We start from the raw sequence: 18,395 nt of genomic DNA, 5'->3' as shown, positions 1-18,395 counted from the left end.
CAGAAGCGCGCCACCCACGGGCCGAAGAAGGCATGGGCGACGCCCGAAGCCGCCGTCGAGGTGGTGAAAAAAGCGAGAGGGTCCACACGAGGCCGACCAGACATGGTCGAACCTCCTCTCAGGCACCAGAAAAAAACTCAAAAGGGTCGTCCTGTCCACGATCAAAAACAGGTGGGCGAAATTGCGAGAGGATCCACACGAGGCTGACCAGACTTGATCGAACCTCCTCTCCGGCACCACAAAAAAAAACAGTCGGATGTCGATAGCCGCTAGCTGCTAGTCGTTAGCTGTCGTCGTCAGCCGTTGCTAGCTGTCGTCGTTAGCCGTTGGTAGCTGCTAGCTGTCAGCTGTCGTGGCTAGCTGTCGTTAGCCGTTGGTAGCTGCTAGCTGTTAGCAGTCGTGGCTAGCCGTTCTCGACGGCCGTTAGTCGCTGTCGTCGGCGTCGGCGTCGGAGCCTCTGCTAGGCGGCGTGCCCCCACCAGGGAAGGTGCTGCAGCGTGTAGTGGCAAGCACCTCAGGGGAAAATCGCAGGGCGGCCAGGAAGAACCGGCTAGCTTCTTCGGCCAAAGCGCGGGGCTCAACACTAGCCGTGTTAGCTAGCGCAGCCTGGACATGCAGCCGCATGTCCCGAAGAAACAGCTCCATGAGGTAGAAGACGGGTTCCTCCATACTTAGCAGGTCGCGGGAATGGCGAGCGACGTCCTCAGCCATTCCGTGGGGCGCACCGAGCCTCAGTCTGTGTGCACGTGGCAGCCACGGACGTCTCCAAAAATCTCCGGCATTTCGAGAAAAACAGCGTTTGTTTTTTTGCCGTGTTCGGTTCAGTCTCGGATACTTCGCGAGACTTATGTCGGGGTCACCAATGTAGTGCCGAGAGATAGGAGTCGGAGGCGGTGCATCGAAGGTGCAAATGGGTACTTTAATGAGCGACAGAAATGGACATGTTGTCGGGTCGCAGCCCAGGAAGAGAAGAGAAAGCGAAAGGGAGGACACGCAGTAAGTACACAGGAGGTACAGTCAACATTTGTGTCCGTGCGGAACAATACCCCCAACCTGTAGTTCCATGAGTGAATTATGTAACCCAGTTAATTAGTGATCACTACAGGTTATTTTTGTCAAGTCTCCTGACCACAGAAGAACTTGAGAAACTTCAGTGAATAGTCAACTTGGCTCTAAGTTTAGCAATCAGTGAAATCTTTCCCTACAGGAGTTTGATGGACATTGTGTCACAATACTTAACATTGGTAAGCCTAAAGAAAATGGTATACTACCGGTTGCCATAGCGACATATTGTGTGCATTGCCATTAAAGCTGAATGAGTCAAACGACAGTGTTATATAAATAAAAGTAAAATGCTGAGAAGTACAAGTAGTGCTTTACTTGATTTATTGGCTCTAATTATTGTATATGCAAACCCCAGCCATTTGAACTACAATACAGTTTCCAAGTATTCAACAGAAATTCAGAACATATTAACCAGCTTTTATTTATCATCATAAAAAACCAACAACAGTCATTCACTCTTCAGACTCCAGCTTTCATCTGGTTGTTGGGTGGCAGGGCCTTGCCCAGGTGGATCCCCACGGTCAGTCCAAACTCCTTGGCGGCATGTTTCTCCTGGACCTCAGGCTTCAGCTGGTAACCCTTCTCCCCATCAAAGCAGTCCAAGGGAGTGAAAGAAAGTGGGTTTTCTCCCAGGAGGCCTTGCATGCGCGTACGCCAGCCCTCCAGCATGGTACCGCGTGCCTCAGAGGGAACGTGAAACGGGGCCCAGAAGATCTGAGGAGCCAGGACCTGGAAGCCACAGTAGTGCAGGATGCCATTCTGGAGAAAAAATAAATAAAAATGGGTGTTGATGCATACAATAAATACGTTTCCTCTGGAACAGCTTTTTGATAAACATTGATCCAAATAAAAATACCTGCAGTGGCCAAAGAGTGACATTCATGTCTCCATTGATGCCATTTGCACTGAACATGGACTCCTGAGACCCAGTGGTGAAGGAGAGCATGGCCTTCTTGTCCTGTGGAAAAAGATAAGATATACCTTAAGTAGGGAGAGATAGCTTAACAATAAGGCAAACCTCTTGATTTGCTTTGTTACCTTGAAGATTCCCTGGCTGTAGCGCTTCTCGTGGGTGAAGGCAAAGCCCAGCGTGAGCACCCGGTCCATCCAGCCCTTCATGATGGCAGGAACAGTGAACCAGTACATGGGGAACTGAGAAGTAGGGCTTAAGGTTAGTTCATAACAGAGGCATGGCTTAAAAGAACACATTTTCATTCTGGCTCTACCTGAAAAATGACGAGGTCTGCCTCAGTGAGTTTGCGTTGTTCTTCAGTGATATCAGCAGTAAGCTTTCCTGCCTCCCATGCCAGTTTGGTCTCCTCCGCATAACAGAAGTGATCTGCATTCTTAACTTTTCCTGCAGGGAAAATAAATGTTTGCAAGTCTGAAGACCAAAGCTAAACTATTTATTTTCAGTGAGGTATTTACCAGTGATGTCTTCAGCTGTAGCAGTGGCCTTAAACTTCATGGCATACAGGTCAGATACTTCTACTGTGCAGCCCTCAGCAGTTAAAACTTCCACCGCGGCGTCTTTGGCTGCAGAGTTGAACGAGCCAGAGCTCTGGTGTGCATACACAATCAACACTTTCTTGGATGCTAAATCAAGAATCAAATTAGAACACATCAGAACAGAAACATACCTATGAGATTCAACATTAATCTGAACATGATCTATACACTCAAGCCCTCAGCAAATACAAGAACACAAAGTTAAAAACATACCCATTTTGAAGCAGGAAATTGTAAATGCTGGATTTTACAATTAGACTGTGTGTTGATGGAAAGAGTGGCTCATGCTAGAGCAAAGTGAAGAAGCTGCTTTTATACTCCACACCACTCAACACACTGCCTTCTGGCTCATTTCTCACAGGTGCTGTCAATCAGCAATCAATGTCACTGACCAATCAGCTGGCATCTACCAGGACTCATCAATCTAGTATCTAGTCTACTTGTATTCACTGAATTTTGACATTATTTTAAATGGGGAGGAACTCTTCTACCACTAAAAGCCAATTAAATGTACATTTTTAATCCAGCTTCAGATTTAACCAGTTTCTAACACAGGATACACTTACAATAGTACTCTTGCAAAAACATTTTCTCATTAATTTTAATGTGTGCTTTTTCCCCGGTTCAGCCGAAAGAGACGCAGCGTAGGTTTTTCGTGTCTCTTATGCGTCTTTTAAATACAGAGGCCCTGCAGATCTGAAGGATCAGAACGAGGATACTATTCTAGAGATGGGACACAAATGTGCAGAGCTACAAAAGCATTATACAAAGATGCATATTTTGAAAGTTATAGGCAACAAAGATCAAAGCGTAATAGTTTGGTGATGGGAGGATTAGATCAAAATGACAGGATAGACAGTAATTAAGCGTTTGAAATGAAGGGTTACAGATTATTTTTGTCAAGTCTCCTGACCACAGAAGTTAACTTGAGAAACTTCAGTGAATAGTCAACTTGGCTCCAAGTTTAGCAATCAGTGAAATCTTTCCCTACAGGAGTTTGATGGACATTGTGTCACAATACTTAACATTGGTAGGCCTATAGAAAATGGTATACTACCGGTTGCCATAGCGACATCTTTTGTGCATTGCCATTAAAGCTGAATGAGTCAAACGACAGTGTTATATAAATAAATGTAAAATGCTGAGAAGTACAAGTAGTGCTTTACTTGATGTATTGGCTCTAATTATTGTATATGCAAACCCCAGCCATTTGAACTACAATACAGTTTCCAAGTATTCAACAGAAATTCAGAACATATTAACCAGCTTTTATTTATCATCATAAAAAACCAACAACAGTCAGTCACTCTTCAGACTCCAGCTTTCATCTGGTTGTTGGGTGGCAGGGCCTTGCCCAGGTGGATCCCCACGGTCAGTCCAAACTCCTTGGCGGCATGTTTCTCCTGGACCTCAGGCTTCAGCTGGTAACCCTTCTCCCCATCAAAGCAGTCCAAGGGAGTGAAAGCAAGTGGGTTTTCTCCCAGGAGGCCTTGCAGGCGCGTGCGCCAGCCCTCCAGCATGGTACCGCGTGCCTCAGAGGGAACGTGAGACGGGGCCCAGAAGATCTGAGGAGCCAGGACCTGGAAGCCACAGTAGTGAAGGATGCCATTCTGGAGAAAAAGGGAGAATAAAATCAGTGTTGATGCATACAATAAATAAGTTTCCTCTGGAACAGCTTTATGATAATCATTGATCCAAATAAAATACCTGCAGTGGCCAAAGGGTGACATTCATGTCTCCATTGATACCATTTGCACTGAACATGGACTCCTGAGACCCAGTGGTGAAGGAGAGCATGGCCTTCTTGTCCTGTGGAAAAAGATAAGATATACTGTAAGTAGGGAGAGATAGCTTAACAATAAGGCAAACCTCTTGATTTGCTTTGTTACCTTGAAGATTCCCTGGCTGTAGCGCTTCTCGTGGGTGAAGGCAAAGCCCAGTGTGAGCACCCGGTCCATCCAGCCCTTCATGATGGCAGGAACAGTGAACCAGTACATGGGGAACTGAGAAGTAGGGCTTAAGGTTAGTTCATAACAGAGGCATGGCTTAAAAGAATAACACATTTTCATTCTGGCTCTACCTGAAAAATGACGAGGTCAGCCTCAGTGAGTTTGCGTTGTTCTTCAGTGATATCAGCTGTAAGCTTTCCTGCCTCCCATGCCAGTTTGGTCTCCTCTCCGTAACAGAAGTGATCTGCATTCTTAACTTTTCCTGCAGGGAAAATAAATGTTTGCTGCGAGTCTGAAGACCAGTTTGAAAGCTAAACTATTTATTTTCAGTGAGGTATTTACCAGTGATGTCTTCAGCTGTAGCAGTGGCCTTAAACGTCATGGCATACAGGTCAGATACTTCTACTGTGCAGCCCTCAGCAGTTAAAACTTCCACCGCAGCGTCTTTGGCTGCAGAGTTGAACGAGCCAGAGCTCTGGTGTGCATACACAATCAACACTTTCTTGGATGCTAAAACAAGATTAAAATGAGAACACATCAGAACAGAAACATACCTATGAGATTCAACCTTAATCTGAACATGAGCTATACACTCAAGCCCTCAGCAAATACAAGAACACAAAGTTAAAAACATACCCATTTTGAAGCAGGAAATTGTAAATGCTGGATTTTACAATTAGACTGTGTGTTGATGGAAAGAGTGGCTCATGCTAGAGCAAAGTGAAGAAGCTGCTTTTATACTCCACACCACTCAACACACTGCCTTCTGGCTCATTTCTCACAGGTGCTGTCAATCAGCAATCAAGGTCACTGACCAATCAGCTGGCAACTAACAGGACTCATCAATCTAGTATCTAATCTACATGTATTTACTGAATTTGGGCAGCATTTCAAATAGGGAGAGGAACATTTCTACAACTTAAAGCCAAGTATGTGTACATTTTAATACAGCTGCAGATTTAACCAGTTTCTAACATAGGATACACTTACAATAGTACTCTCGCAAAAACATTTTCTCATTCATTTTAATGTGTGCTTTTCCCCCGGTTTAGCCGACCCAGAAAGAGACGCAGCGTAGGATTTTAGTATCTCTTATGCGTCTTTTCATACAGAGGCCCTGCAGATCTGAAGGATCAGAACGAGGATACTATTCCAGAGATGGGACACAAATGTGCAGAACTAAAAAAGCATTGTACAAAGATGCATATTTTGAAAGTTATAGGCAACTAAGATCAAAACGTAAAAGTAGTTTGGTGAAGGGAGGATTAGATCAAAATGACAGGGTTAACAGAAATGAAGTGTTTGAAATGAAGGGTTTGTAGTGCCGAGAGATAGGAGTCGGAGGCGGTGCATCGCAGGTGCAAATGGGTACTTTAATGAGCGACAGAAATGGACAGGTTGTCGGGTCGCAGCCCAGGAAGAGAAGAGAAAGCGAAAGGGAGGACACGCAGTAAGTACACAGGAGGTACAGTCAACATTTGTGTCCGTGCGGAACAATACCCCCAACCTGTAGTTCCATGAGTGAATTATGTAACCCAGTTAATTAGTGATCACTACACAAGCCCCCCCAGAATTCAACCATGGACACAATCCTCGCGTCCGGGAGGAAGCACCACAGGGGCCGAGGAGGGTAGGGCCGCAGGCGAGGGCCGGGCCATGGAAAGGGCCGTCGGAAGGGGGCCGCAGGAGAGGGTAGGGGCCCCAACGAGGGCGAGGGCATCCCCACCGGGGGGTGGGCGGCGGGCCGGAACGGGCCGACGTCAGGGGGCCGCAGAAAGCAGGGTCGCTGTGTTGCGACGTGGGGACGGGCGTGAAAAACCCGGTGGTCCCCAGCAGGGAGGAGCGCTGCCCGGCCACAGGCGAAGGCACAGCGGCGGCGGGTACGAAGTCCTCGGGAGGAAGGAGCCGTGTCCCCGGGAGAAAGGAGCCGTGTCCCCGGGAGAAAGGAGCCGTGGACAGGGGAGAGGCCAGACAGGGTCCCGAAGCACGCCACCCACGGGCCGATGAAGGCATGGGCGACGTCCGAAACCGTAGAGTCGAGGCGAGACGGGGTCCAGAAGCGCGCCACCCACGGGCCGAAGAAGGCATGGGCGACGTCCGAAACCGCCGAGGCGAGGGAAGAGGCCAGACAGGGTCCCGAAGCGCGCCACTCACGGGCCGATGAAGGCATGGGCGACGTCCGAAACCGCCGAGGCGAGGGAAGAGGCCAGACAGGGTCCCGAAGCACGCCACTCACGGGCCGATGAAGGCATGGGCGACGTCCGAAACCGTAGAGTCGAGGCCAGACAGGGTCCCGAAGCACGCCACCCACGGGCCGATGAAGGCATGGGCGACGTCCGAAACCGCCGAGGCGAGGGAAGAGGCCAGACAGGGTCCCGAAGCGCGCCACTCACGGGCCGATGAAGGCATGGGCGACGTCCGAAACCGCCGAGGCGAGGGAAGAGGCCAGACAGGGTCCCGAAGCACGCCACCCACGGGCCGATGAAGGCATGGGCGACGTCCGAAACCGTAGAGTCGAGGCGAGACGGGGTCCAGAAGCGCGCCACCCACGGGCCGAAGAAGGCATGGGCGACGCCCGAAGCCGCCGTCGAGGTGGTGAAAAAGCGAGAGGGTCCACACGAGGCCGACCAGACATGGTCGAACCTCCTCTCAGGCACCAGAAAAAAACTCAAAAGGGTCGTCCTGTCCACGATCAAAAACAGGTGGGCGAAATTGCGAGAGGATCCACACGAGGCTGACCAGACTTGATCGAACCTCCTCTCCGGCACCACAAAAAAAAACAGTCGGATGTCGATAGCCGCTAGCTGCTAGTCGTTAGCTGTCGTCGTCAGCCGTTGCTAGCTGTCGTCGTTAGCCGTTGGTAGCTGCTAGCTGTCAGCTGTCGTGGCTAGCTGTCGTTAGCCGTTGGTAGCTGCTAGCTGTTAGCAGTCGTGGCTAGCCGTTCTCGACGGCCGTTAGTCGCTGTCGTCGGCGTCGGAGCCTCTGCTAGGCGGCGTGCCCCCACCAGGGAAGGTGCTGCAGCGTGTAGTGGCAAGCACCTCAGGGGAAAATCGCAGGGGCGGCCAGGAAGAACCGGCTAGCTTCTTCGGCCAAAGCGCGGGGCTCAACACTAGCCGTGTTAGCTAGCGCAGCCTGGACATGCAGCCGCATGTCCCGAAGAAACAGCTCCATGAGGTAGAAGACGGGTTCCTCCATACTTAGCAGGTCGCGGGAATGGCGAGCGACGTCCTCAGCCATTCCGTGGGGCGCACCGAGCCTCAGTCTGTGTGCACGTGGCAGCCACGGACGTCTCCAAAAATCTCCGGCATTTCGAGAAAAACAGCGTTTGTTTTTTGCCGTGTTCGGTTCAGTCTCGGATACTTCGCGAGACTTATGTCGGGGTCACCAATGTAGTGCCGAGAGATAGGAGTCGGAGGCGGTGCATCGAAGGTGCAAATGGGTACTTTAATGAGCGACAGAAATGGACATGTTGTCGGGTCGCAGCCCAGGAAGAGAAGAGAAAGCGAAAGGGAGGACACGCAGTAAGTACACAGGAGGTACAGTCAACATTTGTGTCCGTGCGGAACAATACCCCCAACCTGTAGTTCCATGAGTGAATTATGTAACCCAGTTAATTAGTGATCACTACAGGTTACAGATTATTTTTGTCAAGTCTCCTGACCACAGAAGAACTTGAGAAACTTCAGTGAATAGTCAACTTGGCTCTAAGTTTAGCAATCAGTGAAATCTTTCCCTACAGGAGTTTGATGGACATTGTGTCACAATACTTAACATTGGTAAGCCTAAAGAAAATGGTATACTACCGGTTGCCATAGCGACATATTGTGTGCATTGCCATTAAAGCTGAATGAGTCAAACGACAGTGTTATATAAATAAAGTAAAATGCTGAGAAGTACAAGTAGTGCTTTACTTGATTTATTGGCTCTAATTATTGTATATGCAAACCCCAGCCATTTGAACTACAATACAGTTTCCAAGTATTCAACAGAAATTCAGAACATATTAACCAGCTTTTATTTATCATCATAAAAAACCAACAACAGTCATTCACTCTTCAGACTCCAGCTTTCATCTGGTTGTTGGGTGGCAGGGCCTTGCCCAGGTGGATCCCCACGGTCAGTCCAAACTCCTTGGCGGCATGTTTCTCCTGGACCTCAGGCTTCAGCTGGTAACCCTTCTCCCCATCAAAGCAGTCCAAGGGAGTGAAAGAAAGTGGGTTTTCTCCCAGGAGGCCTTGCATGCGCGTACGCCAGCCCTCCAGCATGGTACCGCGTGCCTCAGAGGGAACGTGAAACGGGGCCCAGAAGATCTGAGGAGCCAGGACCTGGAAGCCACAGTAGTGCAGGATGCCATTCTGGAGAAAAAATAAATAAAAATGGGTGTTGATGCATACAATAAATACGTTTCCTCTGGAACAGCTTTTTGATAAACATTGATCCAAATAAAAATACCTGCAGTGGCCAAAGAGTGACATTCATGTCTCCATTGATGCCATTTGCACTGAACATGGACTCCTGAGACCCAGTGGTGAAGGAGAGCATGGCCTTCTTGTCCTGTGGAAAAAGATAAGATATACCTTAAGTAGGGAGAGATAGCTTAACAATAAGGCAAACCTCTTGATTTGCTTTGTTACCTTGAAGATTCCCTGGCTGTAGCGCTTCTCGTGGGTGAAGGCAAAGCCCAGCGTGAGCACCCGGTCCATCCAGCCCTTCATGATGGCAGGAACAGTGAACCAGTACATGGGGAACTGAGAAGTAGGGCTTAAGGTTAGTTCATAACAGAGGCATGGCTTAAAAGAACACATTTTCATTCTGGCTCTACCTGAAAAATGACGAGGTCTGCCTCAGTGAGTTTGCGTTGTTCTTCAGTGATATCAGCAGTAAGCTTTCCTGCCTCCCATGCCAGTTTGGTCTCCTCCGCATAACAGAAGTGATCTGCATTCTTAACTTTTCCTGCAGGGAAAATAAATGTTTGCAAGTCTGAAGACCAAAGCTAAACTATTTATTTTCAGTGAGGTATTTACCAGTGATGTCTTCAGCTGTAGCAGTGGCCTTAAACTTCATGGCATACAGGTCAGATACTTCTACTGTGCAGCCCTCAGCAGTTAAAACTTCCACCGCGGCGTCTTTGGCTGCAGAGTTGAACGAGCCAGAGCTCTGGTGTGCATACACAATCAACACTTTCTTGGATGCTAAATCAAGAATCAAATTAGAACACATCAGAACAGAAACATACCTATGAGATTCAACATTAATCTGAACATGATCTATACACTCAAGCCCTCAGCAAATACAAGAACACAAAGTTAAAAACATACCCATTTTGAAGCAGGAAATTGTAAATGCTGGATTTTACAATTAGACTGTGTGTTGATGGAAAGAGTGGCTCATGCTAGAGCAAAGTGAAGAAGCTGCTTTTATACTCCACACCACTCAACACACTGCCTTCTGGCTCATTTCTCACAGGTGCTGTCAATCAGCAATCAATGTCACTGACCAATCAGCTGGCATCTACCAGGACTCATCAATCTAGTATCTAGTCTACTTGTATTCACTGAATTTTGACATTATTTTAAATGGGGAGGAACTTCTCTACCACTAAAAGCCAAGTAAATGTACATTTTTAATCCAGCTGCAGATTTAACCAGTTTCTAACACAGGATACACTTACAATAGTACTCTTGCAAAAACATTTTCTCATTAATTTTAATGTGTGCTTTTTCCCCGGTTTAGCCGACCCAGAAAGAGACGCAGCGTAGGATTTTCGTTATCTCTGTTATGCGTCTTTTAATACAGAGGCCCTGCAGATCTGAAGGATCAGAACGAGGATACTATTCTAGAGATGGGACACAAATGTGCAGAGCTACAAAAGCATTATACAAAGATGCATATTTTGAAAGTTATAGGCAACAAAGATCAAAGCGTAATAGTTTGGTGATGGGAGGATTAGATCAAAATGACAGGATAGACAGAAATTAAGCGTTTGAAATGAAGGGTTACAGATTATTTTTGTCAAGTCTCCTGACCACAGAAGTTAACTTGAGAAACTTCAGTGAATAGTCAACTTGGCTCCAAGTTTAGCAATCAGTGAAATCTTTCCCTACAGGAGTTTGATGGACATTGTGTCACAATACTTAACATTGGTAGGCCTATAGAAAATGGTATACTACCGGTTGCCATAGCGACATCTTTTGTGCATTGCCATTAAAGCTGAATGAGTCAAACGACAGTGTTATATAAATAAATGTAAAATGCTGAGAAGTACAAGTAGTGCTTTACTTGATGTATTGGCTCCAATTATTGTATATGCAAACCCCAGCCATTTGAACTACAAACAGTTTCCAAGTATTCAACAGAAATTCAGAACATATTAACAAGCTTTTATTTATCATCATAAAAACAAACAACAGTCAGTCACTCTTCAGACTCCAGCTTTCATCTGGTTGTTGGGTGGCAGGGCCTTGCCCAGGTGGATCCCCACGGTCAGTCCAAACTCCTTGGCGGCATGTTTCTCCTGGACCTCAGGCTTCAGCTGGTAACCCTTCTCCCCATCAAAGCAGTCCAAGGGAGTGAAAGCAAGTGGGTTTTCTCCCAGGAGGCCTTGCAGGCGCGTGCGCCAGCCCTCCAGCATGGTACCGCGTGCCTCAGAGGGAACGTGAGACGGGGCCCAGAAGATCTGAGGAGCCAGGACCTGGAAGCCACAGTAGTGCAGGATGCCATTCTGGAGAAAAAGATAATAAAAATGGGTGTTGATGCAGACAATAAATACGTTTCCTCTGGAACAGCTTTTTTGATAAACCAAATCCAAATAAAAATACCTGCAGTGGCCAAAGAGTGACATTCATGTCTCCATTGATGCCATTTGCACTGAACATGGACTCCTGAGACCCAGTGGTGAAGGAGAGCATGGCCTTCTTGTCCTGTGGAAAAAGATAAGATATACTGTAAGTAGGGAGAGATAGCTTAACAATAAGGCAAACCTCTTGATTTGCTTTGTTACCTTGAAGATTCCCTGGCTGTAGCGCTTCTCGTGGGTGAAGGCAAAGCCCAGCGTGAGCACCCGGTCCATCCAGCCCTTCATGATGGCAGGAACAGTGAACCAGTACATGGGGAACTGAGAAGTAGGGCTTAAGGTTAGTTCATAACAGAGGCATGGCTTAAAAGAACACATTTTCATTCTGGCTCTACCTGAAAAATGACGAGGTCTGCCTCAGTGAGTTTGCGTTGTTCTTCAGTGATATCAGCAGTAAGCTTTCCTGCCTCCCATGCCAGTTTGGTCTCCTCTCCGCATAACAGAAGTGATCTGCATTCTTAACTTTTCCTGCAGGGAAAATAAATGTTTGCTGCGAGTCTGAAGACCAGTTTGAAAGCTAAACTATTTATTTTCAGTGAGGTATTTACCAGTGATGTCTTCAGCTGTAGCAGTGGCCTTAAACGTCATGGCATACAGGTCAGATACTTCTACTGTGCAGCCCTCAGCAGTTAAAACTTCCACCGCAGCGTCTTTGGCTGCAGAGTTGAACGAGCCAGAGCTCTGGTGTGCATACACAATCAACACTTTCTTGGATGCTAAAACAAGATTAAAATGAGAACACATCAGAACAGAAACATACCTATGAGATTCAACCTTAATCTGAACATGAGCTATACACTCAAGCCCTCAGCAAATACAAGAACACAAAGTTAAAAACATACCCATTTTGAAGCAGGAAATTGTAAATGCTGGATTTTACAATTAGACTGTGTGTTGATGGAAAGAGTGGCTCATGCTAGAGCAAAGTGAAGAAGCTGCTTTTATACTCCACACCACTCAACACACTGCCTTCTGGCTCATTTCTCACAGGTGCTGTCAATCAGCAATCAAGGTCACTGACCAATCAGCTGGCAACTAACAGGACTCATCAATCTAGTATCTAATCTACATGTATTTACTGAATTTGGGCAGCATTTCAAATAGGGAGAGGAACATTTCTACGAATTTAAAGCCAAGTATGTGTACATTTTAATACAGCTGCAGATTTAACCAGTTTCTAACATAGGATACACTTACAATAGTACTCTCGCAAAAACATTTTCTCATTCATTTTAATGTGTGCTTTTCCCCCGGTTTAGCCGACCCAGAAAGAGACGCAGCGTAGGTTTTTAGTATCTCTTATGCGTCTTTTCATACAGAGGCCCTGCAGATCTGAAGGATCAGAACGAGGATACTATTCCAGAGATGGGACACAAATGTGCAGAACTAAAAAAGCATTGTACAAAGATGCATATTTTGAAAGTTATAGGCAACTAAGATCAAAACGTAAAAGTAGTTTGGTGAAGGGAGGATTAGATCAAAATGACAGGGTTAACAGAAATGAAGTGTTTGAAATGAAGGGTTTGTAGTGCCGAGAGATAGGAGTCGGAGGCGGTGCATCGCAGGTGCAAATGGGTACTTTAATGAGCGACAGAAATGGACATGTTGTCGGGTCGCAGCCCAGGAAGAGAAGAGAAAGCGAAAGGGAGGACACGCAGTAAGTACACAGGAGGTACAGTCAACATTTGTGTCCGTGCGGAACAATACCCCCAACCTGTAGTTCCATGAGTGAATTATGTAACCCAGTTAATTAGTGATCACTACACAAGCCCCCCCAGAATTCAACCATGGACACAATCCTCGCGTCCGGGAGGAAGCACCACAGGGGCCGAGGAGGGTAGGGCCGCAGGCGAGGGCCGGGCCATGGAAAGGGCCGTCGGAAGGGGGCCGCAGGAGAGGGTAGGGGCCCCAACGAGGGCGAGGGCATCCCCACCGGGGGGTGGGCGGCGGGCCGGAACGGGCCGACGTCAGGGGGCCGCAGAAAGCAGGGTCGCTGTGTTGCGACGTGGGGACGGGCGTGAAAAACCCGGTGATCCCCAGCAGGGAGGAGCGCTGCCCGGCCACAGGCGAAGGCACAGCGGCGGCGGGTACGAAGTCCTCGGGAGGAAGGAGCCGTGTCCCCGGGAGAAAGGAGCCGTGTCCCCGGGAGAAAGGAGCCGTGGACAGGGGAGAGGCCAGACGGGGCGCCGCCCGAAGCCGCCGTCGAGGCGAACCGTGAGCCGCGGTTAGAGGTGAGGCCAGGCAGGGTCCAGAAGCGCGCCACTCACGGGCCGATGAAGGCATGGGCGACGCCCGAAACCGCCGAGGCGAGGGAAGAGGCCAGACAGGGTCCCGAAGCACGCCACCCACGGGCCGATGAAGGCATGGGCGACGTCCGAAACCGCCGAGGCGAGGGAAGAGGCCAGACAGGGTCCCGAAGCGCGCCACCCACGGGCCGATGAAGGCATGGGCGACGTCCGAAACCGCCGAGGCGAGGGAAGAGGCCAGACAGGGTCCCGAAGCACGCCACCCACGGGCCGATGAAGGCATGGGCGACGTCCGAAACCGTAGAGTCGAGGCGAGACGAGGTCCAGAAGCGCGCCACCCACGGACCGAAGAAGGCATGGGCGACGTCCGAAACCGCCGAGGCGAGGGAAGAGGCCAGACAGGGTCCCGAAGCGCGCCACTCACGGGCCGATGAAGGCATGGGCGACGTCCGAAACCGCCGAGGCGAGGGAAGAGGCCAGACAGGGTCCCGAAGCACGCCACTCACGGGCCGATGAAGGCATGGGCGACGTCCGAAACCGTAGAGTCGAGGCCAGACAGGGTCCCGAAGCACGCCACCCACGGGCCGATGAAGGCATGGGCGACGTCCGAAACCGCCGAGGCGAGGGAAGAGGCCAGACAGGGTCCCGAAGCGCGCCACTCACGGGCCGATGAAGGCATGGGCGACGTCCGAAACCGCCGAGGCGAGGGAAGAGGCCAGACAGGGTCCCGAAGCACGCCACCCACGGGCCGATGAAGGCATGGGCGACGTCCGAAACCGTAGAGTCGAGGCGAGACGGGGTCCAGAAGCGCGCCACCCACGGGCCGAAGAAGGCATGGGCGACGCCCGAAGCCGCCGTCGAGGTGGTGAAAAAGCGAGAGGGTCCACACGAGGCCGACCAGACATGGTCGAACCTCCTCTCAGGCACCAGAAAAAAACTCAAAAGGGTCGTCCTGTCCACGATCAAAAACAGGTGGGCGAAATTGCGAGAGGATCCACACGAGGCTGACCAGACTTGATCGAACCTCCTCTCCGGCACCACAAAAAAAAAACAGTCGGATGTCGATAGCCGCTAGCTGCTAGTCGTTAGCTGTCGTCGTCAGCCGTTGCTAGCTGTCGTCGTTAGCCGTTGGTAGCTGCTAGCTGTCAGCTGTCGTGGCTAGCTGTCGTTAGCCGTTGGTAGCTGCTAGCTGTTAGCAGTCGTGGCTAGCCGTTCTCGACGGCCGTTAGTCGCTGTCGTCGGCGTCGGCGTCGGAGCCTCTGCTAGGCGGCGTGCCCCCACCAGGGAAGGTGCTGCAGCGTGTAGTGGCAAGCACCTCAGGGGAAAATCGCGGGGCGGCCAGGAAGAACCGGCTAGCTTCTTCGGCCAAAGCGCGGGGCTCAACACTAGCCGTGTTAGCTAGCGCAGCCTGGACATGCAGCCGCATGTCCCGAAGAAACAGCTCCATGAGGTAGAAGACGGGTTCCTCCATACTTAGCAGGTCGTGGGAATGGCGAGCGACGTCCTCAGCCATTCCGTGGGGCGCACCGAGCCTCAGTCTGTGTGCACGTGGCAGCCACGGACGTCTCCAAAAATCTCCGGCATTTCGAGAAAAACAGCGTTTGTTTTTTGCCGTGTTCGGTTCAGTCTCGGATACTTCGCGAGACTTGTCGGGGTCACCAATGTAGTGCCGAGAGATAGGAGTCGGAGGCGGTGCATCGAAGGTGCAAATGGGTACTTTAATGAGCGACAGAAATGGACATGTTGTCGGGTCGCAGCCCAGGAAGAGAAGAGAAAGCGAAAGGGAGGACACGCAGGCCCAATCCCAAACCACGCCCTACACCCTACCCCTACACACTACCCCTCCGTTTGCGCGTTCGCGCGGAGGGTCCGCCACATTAAGTGCTGTTCCAAACCAACGAGTGTGGAGGGGGAGTGGGCTATCAAGCCCTCAAACAGCGAGTCTGCATCGGTGCTGACTTGAGACCGGTCTCTACCTGACCGGAGTCACGCTGTGTGTGTCCGTCAGGAAACACGCTGTTTACAAGTAGTTCCAGCAAACATCCACTGATAAATTGCGATGTTAACAACCTCATGATAACCTCATATTTTTTTAATTTAGGATCATACCTGTGTTTAGTCTAGAAAAAGGTAAATGTGTGCATTTTATTATAAAGTTGTGTATATTTACAGACTGTTGCAAAAACTAAGAAGCTTATAAACATCAGGTTTAAAACTAAAAGAGCTTTACAAAAAAGTAACACAATGAAAGATGTTTGGAGTTTTATTTGAGTTCTTAATTTACATTTTTTGTCTAAGAGATGCTGATTTGAAACCGTTGTTACATACAGTTACGGCATTTCCTGTTTCTGCCGGAGAGAGGGGAGTTTGTCCCAAAGCTTGCCGCTGTATTTACTCCCTCCATCTGACAGGAGGAACCCTCGTTGAGCTGCGAGTGTGGCTACAGACGGAGTTCACTCCGCCACGGAGGGGTAGGGTCGAGGGAGTGGTTTGGGATTGGGCCGCAGTAAGTACACAGGAGGTACAGTCAACATTTGTGTCCGTGCGGAACAATACCCCCAACCTGTAGTTCCATGAGTGAATTATGTAACCCAGTTAATTAGTGATCACTACAGGTTACAGATTATTTTTGTCAAGTCTCCTGACCACAGAAGAACTTGAGAAACTTCAGTGAATAGTCAACTTGGCTCTAAGTTTAGCAATCAGTGAAATCTTTCCCTACAGGAGTTTGATGGACATTGTGTCACAATACTTAACATTGGTAAGCCTAAAGAAAATGGTATACTACCGGTTGCCATAGCGACATATTGTGTGCATTGCCATTAAAGCTGAATGAGTCAAACGACAGTGTTATATAAAAGTAAAATGCTGAGAAGTACAAGTAGTGCTTTACTTGATTTATTGGCTCTAATTATTGTATATGCAAACCCCAGCCATTTGAACTACAATACAGTTTCCAAGTATTCAACAGAAATTCAGAACATATTAACCAGCTTTTATTTATCATCATAAAAAACCAACAACAGTCATTCACTCTTCAGACTCCAGCTTTCATCTGGTTGTTGGGTGGCAGGGCCTTGCCCAGGTGGATCCCCACGGTCAGTCCAAACTCCTTGGCGGCATGTTTCTCCTGGACCTCAGGCTTCAGCTGGTAACCCTTCTCCCCATCAAAGCAGTCCAAGGGAGTGAAAGAAAGTGGGTTTTCTCCCAGGAGGCCTTGCATGCGCGTACGCCAGCCCTCCAGCATGGTACCGCGTGCCTCAGAGGGAACGTGAAACGGGGCCCAGAAGATCTGAGGAGCCAGGACCTGGAAGCCACAGTAGTGCAGGATGCCATTCTGGAGAAAAAATAAATAAAAATGGGTGTTGATGCATACAATAAATAAGTTTCCTCTGGAACAGCTTTTTGATAAACATTGATCCAAATAAAAATACCTGCAGTGGCCAAAGAGTGACATTCATGTCTCCATTGATGCCATTTGCACTGAACATGGACTCCTGAGACCCAGTGGTGAAGGAGAGCATGGCCTTCTTGTCCTGTGGAAAAAGATAAGATATACCTTAAGTAGGGAGAGATAGCTTAACAATAAGGCAAACCTCTTGATTTGCTTTGTTACCTTGAAGATTCCCTGGCTGTAGCGCTTCTCGTGGGTGAAGGCAAAGCCCAGCGTGAGCACCCGGTCCATCCAGCCCTTCATGATGGCAGGAACAGTGAACCAGTACATGGGGAACTGAGAAGTAGGGCTTAAGGTTAGTTCATAACAGAGGCATGGCTTAAAAGAACACATTTTCATTCTGGCTCTACCTGAAAAATGACGAGGTCTGCCTCAGTGAGTTTGCGTTGTTCTTCAGTGATATCAGCAGTAAGCTTTCCTGCCTCCCATGCCAGTTTGGTCTCCTCCGCATAACAGAAGTGATCTGCATTCTTAACTTTTCCTGCAGGGAAAATAAATGTTTGCAAGTCTGAAGACCAAAGCTAAACTATTTATTTTCAGTGAGGTATTTACCAGTGATGTCTTCAGCTGTAGCAGTGGCCTTAAACATCATGGCATACAGGTCAGATACTTCTACTGTGCAGCCCTCAGCAGTTAAAACTTCCACCGCGGCGTCTTTGGCTGCAGAGTTGAACGAGCCAGAGCTCTGGTGTGCATACACAATCAACACTTTCTTGGATGCTAAATCAAGAATCAAATTAGAACACATCAGAACAGAAACATACCTATGAGATTCAACATTAATCTGAACATGATCTATACACTCAAGCCCTCAGCAAATACAAGAACACAAAGTTAAAAACATACCCATTTTGAAGCAGGAAATTGTAAATGCTGGATTTTACAATTAGACTATGTGTTGATGGAAAGAGTGGCTCATGCCAGAGCAAAGTGAAGAAGCTGCTTTTATACTCCACACCACTCAACACACTGCCTTCTGGCTCATTTCTCACAGGTGCTGTCAATCCGCAATCAATGTCACTGACCAATCAGCTGGCATCTACCAGGACTCATCAATCTAGTATCTAATCTACTTGTATTCACTGAATTTTGACATTATTTTAAATGGGGAGGAACTCTTCTACCACTAAAAGCCAGGTAAATACATTTTTAATCCAGCTGCAGATTTAACCAGTTTCTAACACAGGATACACTTACAATAGTACTCTTGCAAAAACATTTTCTCATTCATGTTTGCTTTTTCCCCATTTTAGCCGACCCAGAAAGAGACGCAGCGTAGGTTTTTCTTTATCTCCGTTTATGCGTCTTTTAATACAGAG

At 48.6% G+C, this 18,395-nt stretch overlaps 4 protein-coding genes and 1 pseudogene across 4 annotated transcripts; all 5 read right to left on the bottom strand.

Annotated features, from left to right (window-relative positions):
- Positions 1-1,461: 1,461 nt before the first annotated feature.
- On the bottom strand, positions 1,462-2,914 carry LOC117481033 (NAD(P)H dehydrogenase [quinone] 1-like). Its single transcript, XM_034128489.1, has 6 exons — positions 2,788-2,914; positions 2,494-2,661; positions 2,292-2,422; positions 2,104-2,217; positions 1,922-2,023; positions 1,462-1,824 (listed from the first exon to the last, which is right to left on the bottom strand). Exons 1-6 carry the CDS (start codon positions 2,789-2,791, stop codon positions 1,525-1,527), a joined length of 819 nt encoding a protein of 272 aa, XP_033984380.1. The 5' UTR covers positions 2,792-2,914; the 3' UTR covers positions 1,462-1,524.
- A 907-nt stretch (positions 2,915-3,821) lies between these two features.
- Positions 3,822-5,332, bottom strand: LOC117481040 (ribosyldihydronicotinamide dehydrogenase [quinone]-like). Its single transcript, XM_034128493.1, has 6 exons — positions 5,160-5,332; positions 4,866-5,033; positions 4,655-4,785; positions 4,464-4,577; positions 4,282-4,383; positions 3,822-4,184 (listed from the first exon to the last, which is right to left on the bottom strand). Exons 1-6 carry the CDS (start codon positions 5,161-5,163, stop codon positions 3,885-3,887), a joined length of 819 nt encoding a protein of 272 aa, XP_033984384.1. The 5' UTR covers positions 5,164-5,332; the 3' UTR covers positions 3,822-3,884.
- Positions 5,333-8,515: 3,183 nt separating this feature from the next.
- On the bottom strand, positions 8,516-9,968 carry LOC117481032 (NAD(P)H dehydrogenase [quinone] 1-like). The gene is made up of 6 exons (XM_034128488.1): positions 9,842-9,968; positions 9,548-9,715; positions 9,346-9,476; positions 9,158-9,271; positions 8,976-9,077; positions 8,516-8,878 (listed from the first exon to the last, which is right to left on the bottom strand). Exons 1-6 carry the CDS (start codon positions 9,843-9,845, stop codon positions 8,579-8,581), a joined length of 819 nt encoding a protein of 272 aa, XP_033984379.1. The 5' UTR covers positions 9,846-9,968; the 3' UTR covers positions 8,516-8,578.
- A 914-nt stretch (positions 9,969-10,882) lies between these two features.
- Positions 10,883-12,390, bottom strand: LOC117481000 (annotated as a pseudogene).
- Positions 12,391-16,596: 4,206 nt separating this feature from the next.
- LOC117480998 (NAD(P)H dehydrogenase [quinone] 1-like) lies at positions 16,597-18,017 on the bottom strand. The gene is made up of 6 exons (XM_034128427.1): positions 17,923-18,017; positions 17,629-17,796; positions 17,427-17,557; positions 17,239-17,352; positions 17,057-17,158; positions 16,597-16,959 (listed from the first exon to the last, which is right to left on the bottom strand). The coding sequence occupies exons 1-6, from the start codon at positions 17,924-17,926 to the stop codon at positions 16,660-16,662; spliced, it is 819 nt and encodes a 272-aa protein (XP_033984318.1). The 5' UTR covers positions 17,927-18,017; the 3' UTR covers positions 16,597-16,659.
- Between the last annotated feature and the right edge of the window lie 378 nt (positions 18,018-18,395).

This window comes from Trematomus bernacchii, unplaced genomic scaffold, assembly GCF_902827165.1.
Source record: "Trematomus bernacchii unplaced genomic scaffold, fTreBer1.1, whole genome shotgun sequence".
NCBI classification, from domain to species: Eukaryota; Metazoa; Chordata; class Actinopteri; order Perciformes; family Nototheniidae; genus Trematomus; species Trematomus bernacchii.
This window is presented reverse-complemented; position numbering and strand designations above follow the sequence as displayed.